Below are 14,333 nucleotides of genomic sequence, written 5' to 3'. Positions count from 1 at the left end.
GCAAGCGATTTCGAGGAGTTGGAACAGCGGACTCGGCACCGTGGACACATCGAAACCGGCGAAAAGAGCGTTCTGCGTGGGGACCAGCGAGGGAGAATTCAGCGAGGCGAGGAACAGAGTGTATTCCAGACTGGTGGAATAGGAAGAGAAGGGTGCTCGCTGCAAAAGGACCGGGAGTTTGGCCAGCAATAGATCTGTGGAGGCATATTTCAAGGCGAGGAGTAAAAAGGAAGTCAAGGAAGGGAAGGAGGCAGGAAGCAAATCGCACGCGACGTCGATGAAGAGGGAGAAGCAAGAGGATTTCTGCGTAAAGTGCAACAACTCACCCAAAAAAGGAAGCAGCAAGACGAGAGACGCTTCAGACAAACTGGGAGATTGCCGCAAGAGATTCGCAACGACATTGTCAACGACACCACGGATATCCTCGTTTGGAAGAAGTCGCGTAAGGCTTTGAATCGCATCTGCAACCAGGGGACTCTCCCACAGGGAAGAGTTCGACAGTTGGCAAATCAGTTCCACGCTTTTTAAATGGATCGAACGTCCCTCCTTTTCGCTATTTGTCGACTTGTGGGAAGCAGAGTCTCTGAGCAGCGTGATGGTTTCTGTAAAGTCATAGCGAGAGAAACAGTCTGTGGAGTATAAGTAGAGAATGAATAATGTTTCCATGTCGATCAGAGGCTGGAATTGAAGGCTCGAGAGCTTGCTCATCTGCAAGAAAATGATAGTGACTTGTGAGATTGTGAGCTAGAGATGAGAAACCAGGAAAAAATTAAAAAAACAGGAATGAAACGAGAGAGGCCAATGAAAATAGATATAAGAAGAATCAACTCCCTTTCATAATAGACAGACAATAAGGTAGATAATGTTGATAGATGAATACTGATCATTTCGGCTATGTCATGCTCATAGATTTGAAGTAGCAAATCAATAAAATGTGTGGACAGGTGCGACTTGACAAAGCCCTCCGCGAAATAGAGATCCTAGATAATAATATTACACAGGGAGGATACCTCATGATGGAGAATCGCAGAGAGGATTCTGAGAAGAGCGTGTCTCTCAGAAAAGTACTTGGCTAATGCGAATTCAAGGGACGAGGCTTTCCAGTGAACATGTAAATCGAATCGTCTTGCCAAGTCTTCATCTCTCTTCAAAAAATCGGAAAAGAAAGCGCTTTCTATTCCAAGAGAACGACAAACTTGCTCTATTCCAGCAGCTGGAGAATCAGCAGACTTTGATTCGAAAGAAAAACTGGCTCGGTATTTGTGAATAGGGGAATGCCTACAATTTCAAGTCAGGTCAAGGAAACAACGTAATATGCACTAATTTATATAGGAAATCCTTTGGATATTTCAAAAATAGAGAAAAGCTCTCTTGACTCACTACTCCTTCTAAAATTGCCGATCCCGTCTCTCCATTTTCCCTGGCTTCTTGATAAAGAAGTAAGATCTTTTCAAAGGGAAAGTAGAATTCGTTTGCAGATTGATCAAGCATTTTCTAATACAGCGAATACTTGTAGTATGAAATGGAAAAGAAGGATTGGCATTTTTAGTTATCCTATACATAGCATGAATGAGGTAAAAATGGAATGGAGATATGTGTAATTCGTCTATTCTTTGAAAATGCAAATAAGAAGAAGTGGAATGTTTGCGTGGCTTGTTACAATCAATAGACAACAGAGACATACCATGTCGCCTAAAAGTGGGAATTCACGTATCCAAGATAGAGTCTTGATGAAAATGAAAATAGGTAGTGGGAAATAGAATGAATTATACCTTCTTCGGTCACATCGATAGATTCTCTTTCCAAACTGACAGAATATAGTTTTCTATAACATTCTACAATTTCTCAAAACTAATATTCGTTCAAACAAACAAACATATATACAACAATCTACCTCCCTTATTCATGGAAATACAGTAATACTCTCTACCTTTTCACATCATAATTATCAATTTGCTCATATTCTGTATTATTTTGAATTATGTCCAACTCAAAACCGCAGGAGGTGGTGCTGCAGTGCGATGCAGAATATAAAACGGTAAAGTAGCTGACTTCACTTAAGGCTAGGCTAGTGTGTTTAATAAATGGGATCGTTGCGTCTTACTCCTGAGTAAGCGCTATTTAGAATTGCGTACACAAGATTACACTCGTTGCATTAAGCACATTCCCATTCCCGAGATTGTGAACGTATCGGAACATCAGGAGAGCAAGAGCTGCGCGTTTTGCTTAAAGATCACGGTATACATAGGAGCCGATGGTAATCGTCCTAGCTTACCTCTCTACAGTTTATTCTAAATTTAATGGATGGGCACAACTGGAAGATGTTTGAGTCGTTTCTATTAGAGATTATGAAGACTTCTGCTTTAGTTCGGAATAATATGCAAGACATGATATTTGCCCAAGCAAACATGGACGTATGGTGTGAAATGGCTGTTCTATTTAGGAAGATTGTGTCGATCCAGCCTTTATGAACATTTTGACTAATTTGAATGAATGTAGAGATCCTAGCAAGCTGAAGCATTTGCTTGGAACGATTAGTACCTATCTGAACGATACGGACCCCTCAATTCTTGCTCTCCAAAAGCCATAGTGAATCGAACGTTATTGCTTGTGACTGTAGTTATCTTAATTTTGTGGAATGCCTTCAGTATCTGTCCGAGGACTTGGTAACGCCGGAATTGATGCGATACGCCTCGGATTTGATTCGATTATTTGATGACAATGTGAGCGAGCCCATCGTCGCCTCCGAGTTGCATCCCACGTTCGTGGATCTAAACAAAATGGTGCGCGTGAACAGAGTCATTGGCCGAGGTAGGGAAGCGGAGCGGCTCCCATGCAGGGAAATACGGGATCGTGTACGAGGCTACCATGATGGACTCGAGCAACAAGCGTGTGGCTCTGAAACGAATCGAAAAGCGAACTGTGACGCAGCAGGACGTGAAGAACGTGATGGTGGTGAAGGGAGGGTTCTGTGAGGTGTAGCGCGAAGCCGCCATTCTGTATCGTCTTCGCCGCCATCCCCACATCGTGGGACTTCAGCATTTCTGGGAGGATAACGCGAACTTCTTCTTGGTTCAAGACTTAATGCTCGGCGGCGAGCTTTTCCACGCGATCATCAACGCCCATTCCTTCAGCGAGGCGCAGGCGCAGCGTTGCGTGATGACTTTGCTTTACACGCTCCACTATTGCCACCAGCGAGGAATCGTCCATCGCGATTTGAAGCCCGAGAACTTGCTGCTGGCCGAGCAGAATAATCTGGACTCGATCCGCATTGCCGACTTTGGTCTGGCGAACGAGATTACGATCGCCAACACGCTGAAGTCCTACTGCGGCACTCCGGGCTACATGGCTCCGGAAGTGCTGACCAACCAGGCGTACGGCCCCGCGGTAGACATGTGGTCGCTGGGCGTCATAGCCTTTATCTTGTACCGCTGGGAGGGAGGCTTGAAGTGTGTAGGCTGTGCGGCTATCACCCGTTCCCGCAGGGCGACGACAAGCGGATGTACTACAACATCACGCATGGCGTGTTCAACTTTGACCAGGACGCCTGGGCGGACAAGAGCGAGGACGCGAAGGACTTTATCTCGCGGCTGTTGACCGTGGACCCGAAGAAGAGAATGACGGCTCCCGAGGCGATCAACCATCGCTGGATGATGTTCGCCTCGAAGTCTACGATGAACATGAATCGCGCCGTGCAGGAGTTGGAGCGGTATAACATCTGGACCAAGGCGAACGCGACCGGTAGGGGAAGGAGGGAGGAGCTCTGAGCCGCAGATCCTCGCCAGGCTGCGCAGACGGGCATTCAAGTGGTGAATTACATCGCGCTGGCGGATTGCCGTAGGCGTGGAGCGGCGGATATGAGCGATAGTCGTGTATATGAACCCGACGACGTTGCAGCAGCCCCTGTTTTCTCTGCCTCGCCAGACGATTCTGGGTTGTGACAATATGATCAATGCTGCGGACGGTGTGTGGATCCATGTCTACAGCGAGAACCAGCGGATGGTTTCCCCGAAGGATGCGAAAGGAAGTAGTGGCGGGAGGAAGAGTCGAGCGTAGAGTGGGTTCTGGCGGGACGACTGAATGACAACCCCATCTGTGTGCCTGTTGGGGCCTCAGTTTTTATGAGTCGGTTTAAGAAGGGCAAGGCGTACCATCTGGTGAAGAAGAGCCCGGCATGTCAAGAGACCCAGAAGGAGCAGATTCCTGGGGGATTTGCTGTGATTGCGGACCGCGTGCTGACGAATAGTGAAGGAACTTGGCTGGAGCTGAATCGGCAGACCTTGTATCAGTTTAAGGTCACGTTAAGTCCTCCGATCTATGTGTGCGCCATATTAGGTGGGCAGAGCACATTGTTTGATAAAATATATGGTGATATGTGTATTGTTTGTTGGAGACTCGTATTGAAAGTGGGAGGTGAAGGAGGTGGATCCAAAGGAAGTTCAGCTGCCGTCACCTATGAGGTACCAGGAAGAATTGAGAGTGGTTGAAAGTATAAATAATCGATCAACGATTTTACAAAGAGAGAGAGTGTATATGTGAAGAGTAAAGAAGGCACATATTGTCATAGGTAATCAGGGAATCTTAGAGCAGCGTTGGAATGCAAAAAAGAAAAAAGAAATAATTAGTAGTATTTAATCATCGCAGTGAAAGAGTTCACGCGCTATGCATGCCGATTGCACTCTATAGCATTTGATGGGTAAACTCCATTATCGATAGACGCAAGAAGGATGAATGCAGCAAAAAAAACAAATCATAAACAATACAAAGCAAAAAGAAATCACAAATCATAAACAATACAAAGCAAAAAGAAATCACAAATCATAATAAATGCAAGGCAAAAATGGAGGAGAGGGGCATCGATCCCCTTACCTCTCGCATGCTAAGCGAGCGCTCTACCATCTGAGCTACACCCCCTCGAAACTCTACTCTACTAGAGACCTATTTCAAAAAATTGAGGAAATGAGGTTTTCAGAAACTATCTGTCATCATGCTGTATGGAAAAACGATTGAGTATAACATCGTCATGGATTTAACTCTGTAGAACCGAAATGGTGAAATTCGAGCCCGAGGCAATGCGAGCTTTAGTCAAGTATAAACTGCTAAAAAAGCAGATTGCGCAATGTATTGATCGCCGTGAGAAGCCGCACATTCCAGATCGTGAGATTACTCCACCGACCGAGGAAGAGATCAAGGCCAATGTGACAGCAATGCAAACGTCGGCTCTGTGAATGCTGAATGATATTTAGATTTATTGAGATTTTAATCGATGATGTGGTAGCTGCGAATCAGTATTATAACAAGAAATTTGAATCCATTAAACAGGAGTATGAGAAATTAAACACTTTAGTTCAAGCGGACTTTAAAAAGGTAGATAGAGAATAGTGGTGTGTAATATCACAGAGACGAGGTTTATTTCACAGTCGGAAATGGGACCCTATGCTCTCATCAAAGATTAGTGAGCTTTTGGGTGAAATGCTACTTTTGCAGTATTTCAGCTCCACGAATTATACAGGTATTCGAAAAGTATGCATGGCTGGAGAGTGCGATCTGTTCTAGATCATTAAGAAGTTTCATAAGGTGACAAAGAGTTCAGCCGTGGACAGCATGATGACAATTCTGTCGAGCTCTCCTTCAAACGATGTGAGAACACAGAACGACTTTATTTCGGACATAATCAAACTCTATTATATCCGAAAGCTTTTTGAAAATAGACGTAAGAGTGAGCGGTTGTGTAGACCGAGCACTGCCATGAACTATTCTGAGTTGGAAAAGGAGTCGGAACTCTTGCTCAGGTCCGCAGATGTGATAACGTTGCGTGAACAGAGCATGCAGACGATCATTGAGCGAAATATCGGTTTTTGTTTCCAGTGAGATGAAATGATATCGTAGCGGCTCCTGGCAAAGACGCTTTGCGAGACATGGTATTCCGAGGGAATCGAATTCTCCGCAGTGAGTTGTCGGGTATTTTTTGCGAAATAGGTCGAATGCCGAAGCGATTGAAGCCGGAAGAGTCAAACGGTGATGTCAAGGAAGAAACGTTTGCCGACAGCATGCAGATTCAAATGGCCTTCTACGCAATCCCTGCTCAACTTTATCAGAATACAGATGGCGAATTGCTCGATAGTAGCGAGCTGATTCTTTGGGAGGGAAATCTTATGCGACGTGTAGTGGACGGAAGGAGCGAGTGAGACGTAGTTTTCAGCACTGAACCAGTGGAAGCAACGGTATATTATCCTGAGCAACAAGCGGATTTGCTTTTTCCGGACGAAATTTGGGGCATTGAAAAAGACGGTGGTGCTGTGCAGCATAATCTCATTGTTCAATGGCCAGTCCTACCGATATCCTCGCTGTCTGATAATCAATACTGTTTGGGGCATCGATTACCTGTTCTTACGCGTAGGGAGATAATGGAACCATTTGGCTGGCCGAGTCTTCTGGAAATTCAGAGCAATTCAGCCAATTCTTATCGACCCTGAGCGAGTTGTATTCTCATTTGCTTCTGCACTTTTGGAAAACCGATCACTCTGCCACACGGGACTCTCCAGAACAGGCCAATACAAATAGTGTTTCCTTGCGAACATTGTCTCGTTCCACCTATGCTTCTATAACGAACTTGTTCCAGATCACTCCTTCGAACACGGTGAAAGACAATGATCCATCGTCCTCCATCAAGATGTCGATTCCTGAAGGTGAGACCCCGAAATTACCAGAAAACATGTCGAAAGTGCTGGTAACCCCTCTCGAAGAACGAGCCATGCAGCGTCGTGCCTTATCGCAAGAGATATCCAGCGCATTTTATGGAAGCGAGACAGTCACGGATGTTTGGCTGGCTCTTCAAAAGTTTGATCGGTTCGTAAATGGCGAGTCCACTCCTGCGAAAGATGACTTCTCCGAAGAGAGAGATCAGACCACTCGTATTCGCGAGATTAGCCGGTATCTCTCTGCGGATGATTCTCTATGCATAGAATTACGGAGTGCATTCAAGAATGCCAGGCGGAAAATGCAAAGATATGGCAGCCGTGGCTCTGCTTCTTGGCGATCAGCATTCTCAAATGGTCTTTTCCGGAGATCGCCTCCATGCTGCAGGGGAAAAAAGAGTATCATGAAGAAGACATTCAGCCCTCGGAATTGAATATCAACAAGCTCTTTCGTTACGAACGACAGATTGGAGAAGGGCACTACTCGTCTGTCTGGATCGTCGAGAACAAGAAGGACCATATCTTCTATGCGCTCAAGAAAGTCGACGTTTGGAATTTATCCAAATATGAGAAGTTAGCGCTCTCTGTGGGTGCAAGCATTTGGAATCACTTTGTAGAGAGAAGTCCGAAGTATGATGTTGCTTCGCGGCCATCCCAACGTTGTGAAGTTTTACGGGTTTTTTGCGGACGATACATACACATACATTGTGATGGTGGATTGAGATGCCTCGGGTTTATTCAATAGGAATTGGAGCCAGGCGGTCGGCTATTCGATTATATCAAAAATCGTCAGCAATTTACAGAGAATGATGCCAAGTTGATTGTGCAATGTGTGCTCTCTGCCATTGAATACTGCCACGAGAATGGAATTGTGCATCGTGACTTGAAGCCCCAAAACATTTTGCTGACCAAGTAAATCGCTCGAACTTTCCTCTCATGGTTCAAGATCGGATGATTTAACTTCGCTGAAACTTACAGATTTTGGCTTCTCTGCTTCAGTATCTTCAGGGTTATTAAAGACATCGCTCGGAACTCCGGGATATACGGCCCCTGAGGTGCTTCGAAACCAACTCTATGATGCGAGTGTGGACTTATGGAGTTTGGGCGTGATTACTTACATTCTGTGAATCCGTTCGCTGCTTCTCATGAAGTAGACTGTGCGGATATCCGCCATTTCCCTCGAATAATGACGCGGAGCGATTACGAGCGATCACGACAGGAAGATATCAGTTTTATCCGAATGAGTGGGATTCGGTAAGTGACGAAGCAAAGGATTTCATTCGCCACTTGATCGTCGTAGACCCAGCTCAGCGTATGTCGGCGTCCCAAGTACTTTTAAAGAGTTTCACTAGGTGATGTGCATAGTGTTTCGCCCATCCTTGGCTGGTCAACGCGAATACGTCCACTGTGAATCTTCCTGGAGTCATTTCGGGAATTCAAAACATTCAGAGCTGTATTCGTTCGAAAGCAAATTCTATCAAATAGACACACTGCAAGTCGCTTCGAAGCCTGTGCATAGCGGAATTCGAACTCATTTCTGTCGAACTTTGATGGATATCAGTACGCAAAGGAGTGGATCGTGAAGAATAGAAGTGTATGCTTCGTGCGACGAGTCATCTTCTGTGATAGCGACGATATCGAAAGGTTTGCGCTTTGAAGAAGAAAAAATAACATGTAGATAGCCCACTGGAAGTGGATCGAGACGTGTGGAATAACGGGAACCAGTATGGTTATTTGACTGATTATTGTTGTGATTATTACAACATTCGAAAAGGAGGATGCGTCTTAATTCAAAGCAAAACGCAAATGTTCTGTGTCCATGCCTTAACATATGTTTACCGAAAGATTGCAGAAAGAATGATATTATTGCGTTATCTTCATATGTAGAGACGCCTTTAATATTCGCTACACCACTCAACACGACAGAGATTGTGGGGAAATTTACCCAAAGTTACTTGGTGTGTGATACTCTTTTGTGTATCAATAACGTTCGTTGGGCAATTTTGCACCACATGATGTATACTCCCCTGGAATTATCGGGAATTCCCCAAGCTTGGGTGATTTTGGAAGACGAGAATGCGAAGTATTTTGAAGAGATACGCGTGAGCAATGAGTTCGAAAAGAGACTTACAGAGTTTCGAACGGGAAAGAAGGAAAGAGAAGTGGAATGTGAGTAGAATGTTTGTTCAAATAAGAAGAAACCGAGAGTGGCCAGAGAAGACACACAATACGTCATGCAAGCACTACATAATGCAGTGTTTTTAAAAGATAGGCTCAAAACGGCTCTATTTGTTTTTTAAGTGATAGGTTTTTTTACAATAAGTCTTTAGTCCTGAATATTTAGTAATCACAGTATTAACGGGCGAAATAATATTTAGAATTACAATCATACCTCGGTTCAACAACCTTAGGGAGTCATGATATTGTTTGGTTATATTTTGTATATACTACTTTACTACTCATTATTTGTATATACATATCATAGTTCTGAAGAGAATTATCGAATGTACACTACAAATGAAAAATTAAAACTTCAATCGTTAACTCTCTGTAAAAGAATTAAAGGCGAAACATATATGGCTTCAAGTTCAGCTAAACCAAATCATTCCATTCCGATCTCTTCCATACCACCCAGGATGGATACATACATGAGAACTGCCTATAATATTACAGGAGATAACGAAAAGTATGAACTTCTAATGAATGTTATTCCTTCTTCAATATTATTTGACATTCATGTGAATTTTCAACTTGATTCAATATACGTGGTAATATCCAAGCGTATTCCTGAAGAAGATCTGTGGTATAAGGCTGCATTCACTTATCAGCGAGAGGCCTGGTTTGATTAGGGTTGAATCTTTATCATAGGGAGCAGCCCTTTGCAGAATTGTTGAAAAAAGTCAGAGATGTGTATAACAAATCGTAGTTACAAGAATGGCGTTTACTGGTAGAGAGAATAATCGAGCCCTATCGAATTCCCAATTTCGACAAGACAAGTATTCTACTGCCACAATTCGCTTTGTTAACAAAACAGACAGTCCTTTTTTGGATGCTCATAATATATGTATGGACAAATCGTTCATTTGGAAAGTATATCTTGAGTCAGGGTCAATAGACATTCACTATCCAGACAAACAAAGTATCGAGCTCTGAAAAACGAGGTGATACACTAGGTTTTCGATATAGTCACAAGATAGAATCTGTCAACAAAGAGTTTCCTAGAAAAGGAAATTGGATCGAAGACGGTCACTATTACGTTATTCAGCCTTTTAAAACACGTCATATAGGTCATTTCGCAGAATCCATAAATCACCTTTTGCTCAAGCTCCGATATCCTTCTTTCTATCCTCCTATCACTGATATATATCTTCCCATGTTTTCTGAAAAAGAATTTGAATGGTCAAAAATATATCTGCAGTTGGTATTGAGCTTATTTCCACAGAATCTCAGACCTTCTGTTCATTTAGCGAACAGTATTTCAACATCTCGTTCCGTCTGCTTCCGATCGGCTGTAACTCAATCATTTGAGTAACAACATTAGATATTGGTAGATCGCGTTCGATTCCACATGGATGGAGCCTTGTTTGCTGGCTATTTCCCTCATGATTTTGTGAGAGCAACTGCGTGGCGGTTCGCTAATGTTAAATCAAGACACAACGAACCACGTCAGATCTCTTTACTGTTAGTGGATCGCAAGAAAAAGCGAGGTTTTACAAGGCGTAAAGCGTGGGTTGGCATTATTCGTTCGCATTTTAAAGTAAGGCGAAGTGTCAATATTGATTGGTAGGAACTTGCAGTTTCTTATACACTAATGGATGGATTATCGTTTAAGGACCAATTGCAACTCTTCTATGAAGCGGATATTGTGGTTTCTCCGCATAGCGCCAGCTTTATTAATCTCATTTTTTCGGTTCCTCATACAGCGGTAGTTGAGTGTTATCCACCTTACTTCTATGAACCGTGGTACTCAAACACTGTGATGATTTCCCGTTTGCATTACATCATGGTTTCCAGCTTTGAAGAAAAAAACAAGGCGAAGAGAGTTTGGAAGGGGGTAGAGAGGGCCTATGAGAATGGGATGTTCTTTTTGATTCGAAGACATTATTCTGATAATAAAGTGAATCCTCCTCGATTCAAAATGCTTTCTGCGATACGGGATGCGATGGAGTATTCGAAGCGGTGGAGATTTGTTTATGAAGTGAATGACAAGTGGTCTCCAATATTTATTTAATGCGGACTCAATATTATTTTGTGAGCGTGTGAAGGGTTTAAACAAATTACTTGTTTGACAAAACAAATAAGAGTCAAGAAAAGAATTAGTAATACAATCTATGTACAATACTCGTTAGGTATCAGGACTATATTAGTCCTGATTTGTGTCATATTCATATTTTATACCATAATACTCAAGAGATCAGAGGAATTCAAAATAGAATATATAAAATTATATAATATAAATAATAGGACTTTTCAATAATGTGAGATCGTTATTCCTAGAATGACAACGATTTCCGATATAACAAAAAATGTATAACGCATAATTGTCATTCATTCCATGGTGAGATAATTATAGTTATGGTCCACTTTTCAATTCAAACTCTCAAGCATAATTACTATAACTCTGGTAACCCACTAAAATAGATTCCCATGATTCACAATTTAATATGATAAATGATTTCGATTTATCATTGCAATAACTATCTCTTATCAGAGGAAATGTATTTTCGAAAAATTCAATTATAATTACTCAATCAGAAAGTAGTATACATTTCGAATCGATTATATCTTCAATGCGACACATTGATATTCATGATCAAAAAGACTATTCTTACTCGCAACTTCCGGTTCAAAGTGTTTTGTCACAAAGCTCATCTAATTTAAACTGTTACAAATAAAACCATACAGAACTAATCTAAACTGTAACACTGTACAAATAAATAGTCATCGCAAGGATACTTGTAATGGTGAAATGAATTTCATTATAAAAACGCATAATCCTTATATAACAGAAATACCTCCAGATAACAGTATGAGCGATAATATTGGTATGCCTTTCACCATTCTTTATCACAATCTAATTTATTGTAGTAAATACATGCTGTTCCTAATCCATGTCGTTTTCCATTCAAAAACACCTTAATAACTCAAATTCTTGCTTTCCATATCATATTCCTTTTCATAGATTCGATAATTTCCTTTCTCTATTGAGCCACTATATAATCCTTCATATTATTTCCATTATCTCTGTATTCTATCATCATACCATTTTCAAATCGATAAACAATCGCTTTTTCTTCATTGTTTTCCCAAATACTATTATTATGTCGTAGTAGTTGGTCGATGGAACTGGAGTATACAATTGATCACACACATCTTCAATAGTCAATTGGAGTTCGAATTCACCATTCATATTTATGATATTACTATTCATATCCTTGATCACAAACATCAATCGATCAAATCGGTGAATGATCGGTATACATATTTCTTTTACAGTATTGATATCATTGATTTCAGAATCATCAATGATCATTGTGGTGAGTGAATTGTTGTTCTGATTAGCGATTTCAAATCAGATGATCGTACCAACGATGAATACACTTGAATCACTTCACAATTTCGAGTGATATCAATCACATTCGATCCATAGAACGAAGCAAGGAATACAGTCATATGATTTCCTAACCCAAATATCTCTAGTACATCTGGAGCAATCGTGGAATCGATAGAGTATGGAGAGTGGATCCAAATACACTCATAACTTGTATCCATTGTGGAAATTGAGAATGTAGTATTAATCATGGTGTTCAGAATGGCAATGATTTCACTCAGTGTATAATAACCAGGCGAGATCGTTATCTCTTCACCATTGATGTTTGTCACCACATTGATTGAGCCCACAGTATTGAACATGACTTGATTGGGTTTGGATAGAACAGTCATGGAAGTGATAAATGGATTTCTGAACTTGAAAGGATTGATTGAATCGAATAAACCATTGATAGGTGAATCTTGTATGAGAATGGAATAATGCATGTTCTCTCTTTACCAAAGACACTTATGACCTGCATAGACAACAATAGATGGATTTGTGATGACAATGTACACATATTGGGTTTCGGTCATTACAAATAAGCAAACAAACATGTAAATACGAGAGAAATAACAATAATTCACATTAGCTAGGTATGTCTACTGCTTTCTCGCATCCAAGTATAACTGATGTAACAAACAAAAAAATAGAAACGAGCACTAGGTTGATAGTAGATAGGAATTGGTGTAAGAAAGCACGAAACCTGGTTCCTGACCGATGATTGTCGACCAGACAGCCTAGGAACGATAGTCGAGGACTCAGAATCGGTTGGTTAATTACAACGACAGACAAAGGATCGCAATTGTGGTCATGGAGCAAAATAGCATATAAAGAAAACTGCCACCGGTTTCACGCAAATAGTGACATTTTCTTACTACTATTGTTCCATATTAATGGTGTTTAAGATGGCTACAAGTTGATAAATCATATTATTATTGATCGAAAGAGCTTCTGTTATTATGAAAATAGGATCATTTTGTTATGTGACATGTATCAAATATGGATGAACTCATCAATAGAAATAGGAAGGATGAATCAGTCATTTACCACAAGTATTGTTGTATTTCCTTGATATATGACTAATCTGTATAATATAGTCTCGAGATACTTTGAATCAATACTTGGAAAATGAATATCTGCAATAGAATAACAACAAATGTGTATTGTTTCATTTTGGTGCATATTGTGTGATATGAATTGTATCAAAGCCCATAATGAATTCACATTCTAAATGTGACAACTAATAATGTTGTTAGTTCGTGTTATAAGCTGAGAGAAGGAATAAGCAGTATTAACAAACAAGAGTCTTCACAATAGTTATTCTCAATAGTATTGATTGTGAATAGTTGATGTTTTGTCATCATCATCATCATCATTATCATTATTATTCTGTATGGGAAGATAGAATAATGTGTATTTGTGATTGATTGTATATTTTGGCTTATTAGTATATTCCATGGAATAGAATACTGTGAAAATAAGATAGGTAAGTGTAGAATAATCAGAAATGGCCAATATGAATGAAAACAACAACAATACTAGAATGTAATAGAATAGTAGAAAATAACATATGTATGAAGTAGCAATGGAAATGAAGTCATTTTCACAAATTATGACGAACAATAGCTGAAATGATGATATTTCACAGGGATCTGTTTTAGCACATCCTGATACGAATTACATAGATCATGCATAGTTTTGCTTCTAAACAATCAAAATCCAAACAAACACGATTCTGTCATTTCATTGGTTTAACACAATGTTTGATTCTGTTAAATCCATTTTCATAAAATAACTAATTCTGAGTAGCAGGAACAATACTGTTGATACTTAGTACTGGAATAACCAATCGATGAATGAATGATTGGAGTTTGTAGTAAATTCCGTTATTGTTAGTTGGAATGCACAATGATTGGTATATAGTGGTTGGAACTGAATGATTCCTAGATATTATCACAGATTGTATGCTATATGTGAATAGAATAGTACTAGAATGATTTGTGTAATTGGTCACAATCTATTGAATGAATATGAGTTGGATG

The 14,333-nt window shown here is 40.7% G+C and overlaps 2 protein-coding genes across 2 annotated transcripts; both read left to right on the top strand.

Annotated features, from left to right (window-relative positions):
• Positions 1-2,681: 2,681 nt before the first annotated feature.
• GSBLH_T00001430001 (uncharacterized protein) lies at positions 2,682-8,054 on the top strand (the record flags this gene model as incomplete). Its single annotated transcript, XM_013039839.1, has 9 exons — positions 2,682-2,955; positions 2,990-3,425; positions 3,458-3,741; positions 3,775-3,837; positions 3,869-4,027; positions 4,057-4,460; positions 7,444-7,610; positions 7,645-7,821; positions 7,853-8,054. 9 exons carry the CDS (start codon positions 2,682-2,684, stop codon positions 8,052-8,054), a joined length of 2,166 nt encoding a protein of 721 aa, XP_012895293.1.
• Positions 8,055-9,202: 1,148 nt separating this feature from the next.
• On the top strand, positions 9,203-10,929 carry GSBLH_T00006272001 (uncharacterized protein; the record flags this gene model as incomplete). The annotated part of the gene is made up of 6 exons (XM_013039838.1): positions 9,203-9,537; positions 9,567-9,620; positions 9,650-9,837; positions 9,896-10,171; positions 10,250-10,455; positions 10,486-10,929. The coding sequence occupies 6 exons, from the start codon at positions 9,203-9,205 to the stop codon at positions 10,927-10,929; spliced, it is 1,503 nt and encodes a 500-aa protein (XP_012895292.1).
• Between the last annotated feature and the right edge of the window lie 3,404 nt (positions 10,930-14,333).

This window comes from Blastocystis hominis, assembly GCF_000151665.1.
Source record: "Blastocystis hominis, Singapore isolate B (sub-type 7) whole genome shotgun sequence assembly, scaffold_11".
NCBI lineage: Eukaryota > Bigyra > Opalinata > Blastocystidae > Blastocystis > Blastocystis hominis.
This window is presented reverse-complemented; position numbering and strand designations above follow the sequence as displayed.